Here is a 14,695-nt window from a genome sequence, read left to right as displayed (position 1 = left end):
TTAATTAATTAAAAAAAACTTAATTCTTCTCTATTCCAAAAAATAGGAGGGAAAACTTCTAAATTCATGATACAAAGTCAGCATTACCCTGATACCAAAACTAGACAAAGACACTACAAAAAAAGAAAACTAGAAGCCAGTATCTCTGATGAATATAGATACAAAAAATCCTCAACAACATAATAACAAATCAAATCCAACAACACATTTAAAAAATCATTCACCATGATCAAGTAGAATTTATTCCAGAGATGCAAGGGTGGTTCAATACTCACAAAACAATCAATGCAATACAACACATTAACAAGAGAAAGGATAAAAACTATACAATCATCTTAATAGATGCAAAGCATTCAACAATGTACAACATCCATTCATGATAAAATTCTCAACAGTGAGTTTAGAAGGAACGTACCTCAACATAATAAAGGCCATATATGAAAAACCCACAGCTAACATCATACTCCATGGTGAAAAACTGAGAGCTTTTCCTCCAAGATCAGAAACAAGACAAAAATGTCCACTGTCACAACTTTTATTCTACATAGTACTGGAAGTCCTAGCCATAGCAATTAGATATGAAAAGGAATAAAAGGCATCCAAATTGGTAAAGAAGAAGTAAAACTCTCATTATTTGTATATGACATGATACATTTACAGAAAACCTGAAAGACTCCACCAAAAAAACTACTAGAACTGATACATGAATTCAGTAAGGCTACAGGATACAAAATAAATCTACAGAAATCCATTGCACTTCTGTATACTAATAATGAAGCAGCAGAAAGAGAAATTAAGAAAACAACCCCATTTACAATTGCACCAAAAATCATAAACAGTGAAAAATAAATTTAACCAAGGAAGTAAAAGGCCTATACTAAGAAAACTATAAAATGTTAATGAAAAAAACTGAATACAACAAAAATAAATGGAGAGATACTAGGTGCTCATGGACTGGAAGAATTAAAACTGATAAAATGTCCACAGTACTCAAAGGAACCTACAGATTCAATGCAATCCCTATCAAAATACCAATAGCATTTTTCATAGAACTAGAAAAAATAATACTAAAATTTTTATGGAACCACAAAAACCTATGAATAGCCAAAGCAATCTTGAGAAAGAACAAAGCTGGCAGTAGTATTGCAATCCCAGGTTTCAAGATATACTACAAAGCTGTAGGAATCAAAATAGTATGGTACTGGCACAAAAACAGATACACAGTCCAATACAACAGAACAGAGAGCCTAGAAATAAATCTAGGGATATTTATGGTCAATTAATCTACAACAGAGGAGGAAAGAATGTACAATGGGGAAAAGACAGTCTCTTCTACAAATGGTGTTGAGAAAATTGGACAGCTACATACAAAAGAATGAAACTGGACCACTTTCTAATACCATACACAAAAATTAACTCAAATGGATTAAAGATCTAAACGTGAGACTTGAAACAAGAAAATACAAACAGTAATTGGCCTTCGATTTTGGCTTTAGCAACATTTTTCTAGATATGTCTCCTCAGGCAAAGGAATAAAACAAAATAAATTACTGGGACTATAATAAAATAAAAAAGCTTTTGCATAGTGAAGGAAACAATCAACAATACTAAAGGTAACCTCCTGAATGAGAGAAGATATCTGCAAATGATATATCTGACGAGGAGATAATATCTGAAATAAAGAACTTATACAATGTTCCATGGTGACAAATGCATAATACATTTGTGATGAGCACAGCATAAGGTAAACTTGTCAAATCACTATGTTGTACCCCTGAAACTAACACAACACTGTGTGTCAACTATGCTTCAATTAAAAAAAAAAGTAAGTATATACCTCAACACCAAAAAAAAATAATTTAATTGAAAATGAACAGAAGACCTGAACAGACATCTTTTCAAAGACAACAGGGAGGGATCCCTGGGTGGCGCAGCGGTTTAGCGCCTGCCTTTGGCCCAGGGCGCGATCCTGGAGAGCCGGGATGGAATCCCACGTCGGGCTCCCGGTGCATGAAGCCTGCTTCTCCCTCTGCCTGTGTCTCTGCCTCTCTCTCTCTCTCTCTCTCTCTCTCTCTCTCTCTGTGACTATCATAAATAAATTAATTAATTAAAAAAAAGACAACAGGGAGATGACCAACAGATACATGAATACATGAGAAGATGCGCAACATCATTAATCATCAGAGAAATACAAACCCAAACCACAATGAGGTATCACTTTACACTTGTCAGAATGTCTAGAATCAAAAAGACAAGAAATAACAAATTTTGGTGAGGATATGGAGAAAAAGAACACTTGTGCACCACTGGTGGAAATGGTGGTGGTGGTGAAGCCACTATCGTAAACAGTAAGGAGATTCCTCAAAAAATTAAAAATAGTAATGCTGTAAGATCTAGTAATTCCACTACTGGACATTTACCTAAAGGAAACTAAAACATTAATTCAAAAAGATGATGCACCACTATTTTTATTGCATCATTATTCATAACAGCCAAGATATAGAAGCAACCCAAATGCCCACTAATACATGGATCATGAAGATGTAATATGTATTTACAATGGGATATTACTCAGCCATACAAAAGAATGAGATCTTGCCATTTGGGACAACATGGATGGGTATTATGCTAAGTCAAATAATTCAGATACAAAAAGACAAATGCTATACAATTTCATTTACTTGTGGAATCTAAAAACAAAAATTCTTTGAACAAAGAACAGACTCTTGAATACACAAAACAAACTGGTGTTTGCCAGAGGGAAAGTGGGGAGGGATAGGTAAAATAGATAAAAGGAATTAAGAAGTATTAAACTTCCAGTTATAAAATAAGTCATCATGCACCTGAAAATTACAGCATAAGGAAGACAGTCAATAATATTGTAAAAACATAGTATGGTGACAAACATGAACTACATTGATTATGGTGAGCAATGGGTAATGTGTAAGACTGTTGAATCAATATGTTGTATACTTGAAACTAATATAACACTGTATGTTAATTATAGTTCAATTTAAAAAACAAAACACAGTAACTTACCAAATAATTTGAGGAGGAACTGCTATACAACTATTCTGTTTCACCTATAAGTTTCTTCCACTAATGTTAGCAATCAGCAGTGGATCTTGCCTGCAGCAATTATTACTCGAATGTTCTAAGGGTAATTTTCTAGTTCTCTTCTTCGTTCTGTCTCCCCCAATCATTTATTTCTATCAGTAGGAAATAATGGATCCAATATTCTTTGGGTTATAATCCAATACTGTCGTTACTTATTTTGTTGCTCAAATTTTTGCAGCTTTGTCCATGAAGAGCTCTTTCAGGCTGGCTTCTGTATCCTTTTACATGTTGTTCCTCCTTACTATCCAGGACTATAAGATGTCCAACCCTGGAATAAGCGATTTCTCCAAGAAGTCCTGGTTTCTTTTATTAAATAAGATTTTTTTTTTCTTTTTAGATAAGATATTTAGAACCAAGATCTGGGCACTATAAATGGTTGCTGATACTGTGGTGTCACTATTTCTAGGCCTTTTCGGCAGCTAGAATATACTAATTCATGTACATACACACATCTGTATTTTTATATGTTTATATGCATATAATGAAATCATGAGTTCATAGTGGTATCTCCAACTCAAATCTAGGACCACAGAGCTCAGTCTAGCTTATTTGTAACTTCCTTCAACAGAGAAAAACATTCTACCTAGCTCTCATTATCCACAATTTTTGCTTATTTGTTCAACCCTAGCATACATATAGTTTCAGCCTTATTCCCACGAGAAACAAATTCACCAACTAGAGAGTGCTTATGCACCTTTTTGGTGTTATCCTTACAGTATCTTGTTAAATGCTGTTTTCCAAAGTTACTTAAGTCAACTTCTCGTCCTACTCATTTCTTTCACTGAAGTGATGTCATTATGTTAGTGAAACAGTTACGTATATTTTCACAGTCTGTATTCCATTTTGGAATTCTTCTGAATCCCGACTGAATTTTTACATACTTCATAGTTCACTGTTTGTGGTGTAGTTTTATGGGCTTTGACAAACATGTGGAGTAATGTTCCAACTACTTTACCATACAGAATGGTCTATCACTCCCAAAAATTTTCTTACACATTCCATTTATAGTCAATGCCTATCAGACCTGGCAATTACTGATTTGTTTTCCATCCCTATAGCTTTGTCTCTTCCAGAAGGTCATATAAACATACCTGGATCTGGCTTTTTTTTTTTTTTTAGATCTTATTATTTTTTTAAAGATTTATTTATTTATTTATTCATGATAGACAGAGAGAGAGAGCGAGAGAGAGAGGCAGAGACACAGGCAGAAGGAGAAGCAGGCTCCATGCAGGGAGCCCGACGTGGGACTTAATCTCGGGTCTCCAGGATCACCCTGGGCTGAAGGCAGGCGCTAAACCGCTGAGCCACCGGGCTGCCCTGCCTTATTTCTTTCTTTCTGTTTTTGTTTTTTTTGTTTTGTTTTGTTTTTTTAAAGATGTATTTATTCATAATAGACATAGAGAGGGAGAGAGAGGCAGAGACTCAGGCAGAGGGAGAAGCAGGTTCCATGCCGGGAGCCCGACGCGGGACTTGATCCCGGGACTCCAGGATCGTGCCCTGGGCCAAAGGCAGGCGCCAAACCGCTGAGCCACCCAGGATCCCCTTTCTTTCTTTCTTTTTCTTTCTTTCTTTCTTTCTTTCTTTCTTTCTTTCTTTCTTTCTTTCTTTCTTAAAAAATTCATTTAAAAATTAATTAAGATTCACACCTTTATTTTTGAGGGTATTTTAAGAGAATAGAATTCTAGACCAGTAGTTATTCTTTTAGTACTTTAAAGTGTCACTGCATTGTCTTTGGGGCTGAATAATTATTACTGAGAACTCCACCATCAATTGTATGTGCCTTTGATGGATCTTTTCCACTCTAGCTGCTTTTAGGACTTTCCATTTGGTTTTTCAGTAGTCCTTCTCTGATGCATCTCAGTGTGATTTCCTTTGTATTCATCACACTTGGATTTTGCAGACTTCCTTTAATCTGTAGGTGGCACTTTATCATTTGGATATTTTCTATTGTTAGTTCTCTAATTCTGTCTTCTGCTGTGTTTAAGCAGCTGTTACATCTAGGGAGTTCTTAATGGGGAGGGGGGGTACTGTATATTTTACTTCCAGAATTTCCACTTGATTATTTTAAGATTTGAAGTCTCAGAGAAAATTTTCCATCTCTTCCCCTATTTTCTCAATTTTCTAATTTCTTCAATGTATTAATTATAATATTAAATATCATTTTCTATTTAAAATGCCCCGTTTATTTTTTTTTAAGATTTTATTTATTCATTCATGAGATACACAGAGAGAGAGAGAGAGAGAGAGAGAGAGGCAGAGACACAGGCAGAGGGAGAAGCAGGCTCCATGCAGGGAGCCTGATGTGGGACTCGATCCTGGGTCTCCAGGATCAGGCCCTGGGCTGAAGGCGGCGCTAAACCACTGAGCCACCCGGGGTGTGCCCCCTTTCTGTTTAAAATCCAATATCCAAATCATATACTGTTTCTATTGTCTGGTTTTTATATTGGTGTTGATTTATATAGTATTTCTTGGTATACCAAATACTTTATGTTAAATATTTGACTATAAAACATCCTCAAATTTACAGAACAGGTACAAGAATACTACAAAGAACTTTACTCTTCTGAAATAACCATAGCTAATGATGTAATATATATCCTTCCAGAACTGCTTTTTTTGACTATACATTTACTTTAATTCTTTTTTTAATAATAAATTTATTTTTTATTGGTGTTCAATTTGCCAACATACAGAATAACACCCAGTGCTCATCCCATCAAGTGCCCCCCTCAGTGCCCGTCACCCATTCACCCCCACCCCCACCCTCCTCCCCTTCCACCACACCTAGTTCGTTTCCCAGAGTTAGGAGTCTTTATGTTCTGTCTCCCTTTCTGATATTTCCTACCCATTTCTGCTCCCTTCCCTCTATTCCCTTTCACTATTATTTATATTCCCTAAATGAATGAAAACATATAATGTTTGTCCTTCTCCTATTGACTCATTTCACTCAGCATAATACCCTCCAGTTCCATCCATGTTGAAGCAAATGGTGGGTATTTGTCATTTCTAATGGCTGAGGAATATTCCATTGTATACATAAACCACATCTTCTTTATCCATTCATCTTTCGATGGACACCAAGACTCCTTCCACAGTTTGGCTATTGTGGACATTGCTGCTATAAACATCGGGGTGCAGGTGTCCCGGCATTTCATTGCATCTGTATCTTTGGGGTAAATCCCCAACAGTGCAATTGCTGAGTCGTAGGGCAGGTCTATTTTTAACTCTTTGAGGAACCTCCACACAGTTTTCCAGAGTGGCTGCACCAGTTCACATTCCCACCAACAGTGTAAGAGGGTTCCCTTTTGTCTGCATCCTCTACAAGATTTGTGGTTTCCTGCCTTGTTAATTTTCCCCATTCTCACTGGTGTGAAGTGGTATCTCATTGTGGTTTTGATTTGTATTTCCTTCATGGCAAGTGATACTTTAATTCTTTAAAAAACTTGCGTTTTTCATTTAACAATATACAAGCAGTCCTCACGATTTCAATAAACACGAATTTCAGTTACCTTCTTTGGATAAACACCACCAGTCACCTAACGACATGGTTCAAATTTCAGTTACTATGGTACAGTATCATGAGTAATTGCACAAATTTAGCGCTAAACCGCTAAGCCACCAGGGCTGCCCAATAATTTTTTTAAATAAAGCTAGATTTGTCAATCCAGTTCATACAATAAAAATTTAAATTAATGTAATTTATTCTCCAAAAGAAGACAGTTGTAAACCTTTTAAAAATTAACATTTTATTTATCTTTTAATTCACCATGAAGAGGTTTCTTTAGAAAATTCCTCTGGTCAACTGGCCAGTTTGCAATACATATTTTCATGCTCCTTTAATTTTAGTAGACACAAAATTCAATATATCTATTTTTTATTTTGACGTCTTATTTTTTTTAAGATTTTATTTATTTATTCATGAGAGACACAGAGAAAGACAGGCAGAGACACAGGCAGAGGGAGAAGCAGGCTCCACACAGGGAGCCCAACGTGGGACTTGATCTCCAGGACCACGCCCTGGGCTGAAGCAGTGCTAAAGCGCTGAGCCACCTGGGCTGCCCTGACTTGAGTCTGATTAATAAAGACTACCTGATACTTGAGCTGATTCCCATTTTTGTGCTTCTAAATTTCATTTTATAATCAATTATAAGTATTTCATGTGAAAAATATTCAAATTTGAATGTAGAAAACATGTCAACAATCTGTGGAATTTTTCTTAAGCTTAAATGTGCTTCTCTAGGGGATCCCTGGGTGGCTCAGTGGTTTAGCGCCTGCCTTTTGCCCAGGCAGGGCACGATCCTGGAGTCCCGGGATCGAGTCCCGCGTTGGGCTCCCGGCATGGAACCTGCTTCTCCCTCTGCCTAAGTCTCTGCCTCTCTCTTTCTCCCTATGTCTATCATGAATAAATAAATAAAATATTTTAAAATAAAATATTTAAAAATAAAATAAATAAATGTGCTTCTTTAGAAAGCCTTTGTTATTATTATTTCATACATCATTGTAAATTCATCTAAATTATATAGCAGTTTTCCAAATATTAGAATAAAAATCAGATTATTTAAAAAAAAAAAAAAGGTGACCATAAGAATATTTACACTGCTGTCATTTGAGAGACTGGAAATGCAGCCAGAAGAATAGAAAGAAGATAAACGTCAATTTAACAAAAAGTGATTACAGAAGTAAAATGATTGTGATCAAAAGGATGAAGATGTCCCAGAATTAGTAATGCTAGCAAAAATAGCACACTGAAGGAGTTCTCAAAGTTATCTGACAACATTGAAAATGCAATGGATAAACGGTGGGAAGCTTATCCAAACTTGAACAAGAGTATTATAGTTGTAATGGCAGAGAAATAATGCTAACTCCATATTGTAAGTGACTTGCAAGAATGAGACAAGCACTGTTCAAATAATCTGAATAGATTTTTCACAAAAAAAAAAAATAACACTTTAATTCCCAATGTATCTGATGTTTTAAATTATAGTATACTGGGGATCCCTGAGTGGCTCAGCGGTTTGGCACCTGCCTTTGGCCCAGGGCGATCCTAGAGTCCCAGGATGGAGTCCCGCGTCGGGCTCCTGGCATGGAGCCTGCTTCTCCCTCCTCCTGTGTCTCTGCCCCTCTATCTCTCTCTACATCTATCATAAATAAATAAATAAATCTTTAAAAAATAAAAATAAATAAATTATAGTATACTAAAAAGAGCCTGGGTAGCTCAGTCAATTAAGCATCCAACTCTTGATTTTTCACTCGGTCATGATCTCAGGCTCATGAGATCAAATACTGTGTTGGGCGCCCCTATACATTTTTCTTATAGATATAACCTTAGAATCATCCTGCAAAATTCTGAAAAACATCCTCCTGGGTTTTGATTGATATTTCATTAAATTTTTAGATACTGTCTTAATCTGTTCAGTCTTCTATAACAAAATACCACACACTAGGCAGCCTACAAATAACAGAAATTAATTTCTCAGTTTTAGAGACCGGAAGTCTAAGATCAGGGTGCCCACATGGTCAGATTCTATTTCTGGTGACAAATGCTCCCCAGTTCATAACCTCACATTGCATATGGGGCTAGGAAGTTCTGTTACGGTGCTAATCCCATTTATGAGGGCTCTATCCCTCATGACTTAATCAGCTCCCAAAGACCCAACCTCCTAATATCATCACCCTGGATATCAGGTTTCAACATTTGAATTTTGGAGGGACACATTCAGACCATAGCAGATTCTTTGAAGAAACTACAGAAATGAAAAATTTAATCACTGAAATTTAAAGCTCTAAGCAAGTTAGGTAGCAAGTAAAAACATTTGAAGAGACAATTAGGAAACAACAAAACGAAACACCCAGAGTGCAATAGAGAAGCAAAAAAAAACTCTTAGAAAAGAGTTAAGAATCATAAAAGATGGGCAGCCCGGGTGGCTCAGTGGTTTAGCACCGCCTTCAGCCCAGGGCATGATTCTGGAGACCCAGGATCGAGTCCCACGTCGGGCTCCTTGCATGGAGCCTGCTTCTCCCTCTGCCTGTGTCTCTGCCTCTCTCCCTGTGTGTGTCTCTCATGAATAAATAAATAAAATATTTAAAAAAAAGAATCATAAAAGATAAAATGACATGGTCTAATATGCTATCTAATGGGAATTCTAGATAGACGATAATAGAAGAAATAAGAGAGAGGCAATACTCAAAAAGATGACAGCTGAAAATTTTCCTAAGATTCAGGAACCAAAATTAGTCTCAAGAAATGTAAATAAATTCTCATACAGACTCATTAAAACTACAAACCATTAAAGATAAAAAGAAACTCCAGCGATCAAATAGAAAGAAATGATGGATTACCTACAGAGGGACAATTAAATGAATATCAAACTTCTCAACTGCAACAAAAGAATTCAACAAAATCTCTTCAAAATTCTGACAGAACAAAAATGGTAACCTACAAATCCATGGCAAAACAAAGACATTTTCTGGTGAGGCAAGGGGAGGGGACAAATAAAAGAGAAAAGAAAGTCTTGAGTTTACCATGAACAGAACTTTCAGGGTTAAAACTTGTTAGAAAAATGGAGATTAGCTGGGCCAACTTCTGGAATACAAAGAAGACAGCATCAGTATTTTTTATCAGGATAAAACTTCAGAGACAGCTAAAATCTAAAATTACTCTTTCTTTATGGCTATTTGCAACATCAAATCAAAGATACTTTATTATGATTGCATATTTTCTCTCCACTATTTGGAATGATACAAACCTATTTCTATTCACTTACTGATTACTCTGAAAATTTTAATATGCCTACATAACTAAACAAAGTCTATAGTTGGTCAATATGTTACCTCCTGAACAATACAAGGACCTAAGAATCAATTCCATCCCAGCATATCAGTAATTGTAGTCCAGTATTTTAGTTCTACATTTTTAACTTTATAAATTAAATATAATTATTACTTTTGATTGGATCTCAACCTTTTTCTTTTTTCTTTTTTCCTTTTTATTTTTTTTTACCTTTTTCTTTTAAAAAAAAATGCTAAGTAAAAATATCTCTTCACAGACTACCAAAGGGAAATATTAAAAATTTTCAATGAAGACTCAGGAGAGCAGGAAGGGCATGTGAGGTAATCAGTATCTCTTAAATAGTTCCCAAATAAGATCTTTTCCTGCTTAGCCGTGTCCTACATGTCTGCCCAACATTTTGTACAAAAATATTCATGCAGCTTTATTCATAAGAGCCACCAAGTGGAAACCAGCAAGGCGTCCATCACTAGGATGGACAAATTGTGTTACAGATTTATGTAACAGACTAGAATTCAATCATAAAAAGGAAAAAAACTACTGATATGTAAAATAACAAATTAATCTCAAAAATATCATGCTGAGTAAAAGAAAACTTATACAAAGAACATATAGTTTAATGATTCTATTTATATGAATTTCCAGAACAGCAATACACTAATCCCTAGTGAAAAAAACTGCAACAATGGTTACCTCTGGATACTTAAGGATGAGGAATAAGTGAGTAAGGACATGAAGGAACTTTCTGGGGGAGTTAGTAATGTTCTATATCTTGACAAGGATTTGGATGAGACAGTTACAGGCATTTGTTAAAACTCATGAAATGGTGCACTTAGGAACTATACATTTCATTGTATAGTTGACCTCTGAACAACCTGAAGGTTAGGGGCACCAACTCCCAGCACAGTCAAAAATCTGTATATAACTTTTGACTCTCCAAAAACTTAACCACTAATAGCTTACTGTTGACCAGAAGCCTTACCAGTAACATAAACAGTTGATTAATACATATATTGTATGTCACATGTATTTTATATAGTATTTTTACAATAAAATTAGCTAGAGAAAAGAAAATGTTAAGAAAATCATAAGAGAAGATGTGTTTACACTATTATTCTATATTTACCCCAAAAAATCCTCATATAAGTGTACTTAGGCAGTTCAAGCCCATGTTGTTCAAAGGTCAACTGTATGGACATTTTCTATTAAAAGAAAAATACATAAATATTGAACTTTAGTTAATGATATGCATACTGAAGTATACTAATTTCAAACCAGCATGGACATGTATCAAAGAAATAGGACCAATGTTATATGGATATATACGAGATCAAGTATAGAATCTGGGTGGTGGGTATATTAGTTTCCATTGCTGCTGTAAAAAATTATAACCAATTTGTTGGCTTAAAACTCAAATTTATTCTATTACAGTTTGGGAGGTCAGAAGTCTGATATGTTCTTAACTAAAATCAAGATGTTGTCTGGGCTGTATACCCTCTGAAGTCTCCAGAGAAAAATTCCTTGCCTCTTTCAGCTTCCACCTGCATTCCTTGACTTGTGACTTGCTTCTGCTATCTTCAAAGGCAGCAACACAACATCTTCAAATCTCTCTCACCATGCCCCCTACTTCTGTCATCACATCTTTTTCTCTGATATTATCCTGCTTCCTTCTAACTCTAAACCCTCATAAATACGTTGGGCCCTCTGAATAATCCAGCACAATTCCTCTTCTCAAAATTCATAACTTTATCACATCTGCAAAATCCCTTTTTTAAAAAAAAGATGTATTTATTTAAGAGAGGGAGAGTGAGTGGGGGAAGGACAAAGGAGAAGGAGAGAATACCAAGCAGGCTCCATGCCCACTACAGAGCCTAAGGTGGGAATCGATCCCACAACCCTGAGATCATGACCTGGGCCAAAGCCAAGAGTTTCTTTAAACTGAGCCATCCAGACACCACAGCAAAATCCCTTTTGCCATGTAAGGTAACATATTCAAAGATGCAGAATTAAGATTTGGAGATCACTGGGATGCCATTTTTTCTACTCACCACAGTGGGTATATACATGTTTACCGTGAAATTTTTTCAACAACTGCGTATTTTTTCATTTTTCCTAATAAAATATGGGGGAAAAATTAAAATCCCACAATATGGATACAGTGTTACCACCACAGTAAATGTGAAAATCAATACATCTCTTTTTCCAATAAAAGGGAAGAATTTTTCCCCTTAAGAATAAAGTCTTCTTTCAGTAAAGATTATTATTAAAAGTAGTATATATGTATCTGCATTTAATTATTAAAAACACATTTCCTCTTGCTACCCTGAAACTTTCAAAAGATTTTCAAAGGAAATGTATTTTTTAAGTTGGAAATATAAACAGATTAAATATAATGCTTAGAACATAGAGAATATGAAATTCTAAATAGTTACCTAGACTTGATTTAACTTAGAAAAGATACCACCTTAAGCTATTCTTACAAAAATTATTTTTTAATGCTTATCCAACATATCCTTTTTTAGCAGGATTTCTTTATTAAATATGCTTTTAATATACAGATAATAAATACCTTTATATAGGATGAACACTGCAGTAATTAAATGTTCCTATTATAACAAATTTCAATATTTTTAAATCCTAGAACAAGATTCACATAATAAAAATGTGGTTTCAGATCTTTTTTCCTCACAGCTCATTTTCAGGAAATCACCAAATTCTACTGATTTCCTTCTTGTCTCTTCTGTTGTCTTCACAGTTATATATAAATCCTAATGATCCCATCTCCATCATTGCAGGAGTTTTATAGTTTATTTTCTTCTCCGCATAATCATACCAACCCCAATCTATCTATCTTACAAAGAACTGACAATATACACTTCAAATTTAGACCCACAATCTCAGAAATGAAATGTTTTTAAGGGATTTTGAACAATAGAGTTCTGCTGAAACAACTTTTATAATTTTATATAGGGGCACATGGGTGGCTCAGTCAGTTAAGTGTCTGACTTTTTTTTTTTTTTTTTAAAGCAGGGGGTGTCTGGGTAGCTCAGTTAAGCATCTACCTCAGGTCCTTTTTTTTTTTTTTTAAAGATTTTATTTATTCATGAGAGACACACAGAGAGAGAGGCAGAGACACAGGCAGAGGGAGTAGCAGGCTCCATGCAGGGAGCCCAACATGGGACTTGATCCCAGGTCTCTAGGATCAATGCCCCAGGCTGAAGGCGGTACTAAACCTCTGAGCCACCTGGGCTGCCCCAAGTATCTGACTCTTGATTTCAGCCCGGGTCATTGGATTGAGCTCCATATCACGTTCCCTGCTTGTCCCTCTCTGCTCCTCCTCTCACTTGCTCTCTCTCTCTTTCCCTCTTCTCTCTCTCTCAAATAAATGAAATCTTAAAAAAAAATAAATTTAGTGTGTCTGGGTGGCTCAGTCGGTTGGGTGTCTGCCCGTGACTCAGGTCATGATCCCAGAGTTCCAGGATCAAGTCTCACTCCCTGCTTGATCCCTGCTCAGCGGGAGTCTGCTTCACTCTCTACCCATCACCTCACTCCATCTCTCTCTCTCTCTCTCACTCTTTGTGTCTCTCTCAAATAAATAAATAAAACCTTAAAAAATAAATTAAAAAAACAATTTTATAGAGCTATTTCCTTTTTTTTTAAATAGAACTGTTTATAATTCTGCAGTGTTTTTTGTTAAAGATTTTATTTATTTATTCATGAGAGACACAGAGAGAGGGAGAGAGAGGCAGAGACACAGGCAGAGGGAGAAGCAGGCTCCATGCAGGGAGCCTGACGTGGGACTCAATCCCAGAAGTCCAGGATCATGTCCCAGGCTGAAGGCAGGCACTAAGCCACTGAGCCACCTGGGCTGCCCCAGGCTATTTCCTTTCTAAATACCTCAAGAGTTATTAGTTTATTCTTTGTTTTTGTTTTTAGTTTATTCTTTGAATCAGAATACTCACTACATAAATTTATTTTGTCATTTAATGTATTGTCCTGTTTCATTACTTAATCATTCATAGACACTTATCTCATAGCCTTTAACAAAAATATAACCTCCTGAAGAGCAGCTCTTTTTTAAATAAGCCAGAGTGTCAGCTATAGTAATACCTATGCACTCCGAGGCACTCAGTAAATACTATTTGACTTACAGAGTATTTAACAATCTAAAAATCCATTTTACTTTCTGCTTTATAAATTCTTCTTTTCCCTTCTGTGATAATGACTAAATCTGTCCTTTTCTCTTTTACTTCATTATCTGGACTATACTTCTATATTTCTACTTTCAAAATAAGAAGTTATTTTGTTGTATCTTTTTTTTCCTTAAACCAAATGGCTGGACAAGATCAAGTTCCCTAACTTAAAAAAGGATTTTAAAAGTGAGCTTACCCTTCTCATACGTAACTCTTCTAATGCTTCCAGTAAACTTGTTTTGAAATCCAATAGCTGAATAGAAAACATGGTCTCCGAAGAACTTTGAAGAGCAAAAGTAGAGGACGATGAATCACTCTTAAAATCATTCTCCATATTAACATTTATTTCCTATAATATAAAAAGGTTTTAAATGAAAAAAATCATTTATCTAGGTTTTTCAGTAACAGCAGAATTACCACAAAAATATAACAACCTGTATCCCATAATCCTCCAGGTTTAACACTGAATTTTTGTCATCACTCCTATTCTGGATCTTGATACACACAACACTTCGCAACAATGATCCATCCAATTTCTCTGTAAATGAAGCTTTTTCTGTTACCTTAGTACCTCCAAGGGCTAAATTTTTGGCATGTC

At 35.6% G+C, this 14,695-nt stretch overlaps 1 protein-coding gene across 1 annotated transcript in view; it reads right to left on the bottom strand.

The window, feature by feature from the left end:
• CCDC73 (coiled-coil domain containing 73) overlaps nucleotides 1-14,431 on the bottom strand; it is a 108,732-nt gene extending 94,301 nt beyond the window's left edge. The window contains exon 1 of the mRNA XM_055301111.1: nucleotides 14,294-14,431. Within this exon, the coding sequence (XP_055157086.1) occupies nucleotides 14,294-14,431 (138 nt within the window). The remainder of the gene's footprint in view (nucleotides 1-14,293) is intronic.
• Between the last annotated feature and the right edge of the window lie 264 nt (nucleotides 14,432-14,695).

Source organism: Nyctereutes procyonoides, unplaced genomic scaffold, assembly GCF_905146905.1.
Source record: "Nyctereutes procyonoides isolate TBG_1078 unplaced genomic scaffold, NYPRO_anot_genome, whole genome shotgun sequence".
Taxonomy (NCBI): Eukaryota; Metazoa; Chordata; class Mammalia; order Carnivora; family Canidae; genus Nyctereutes; species Nyctereutes procyonoides.
Note: the sequence above shows the minus strand (reverse complement) of the source record. Positions and strands in the feature narration are given on the sequence as shown.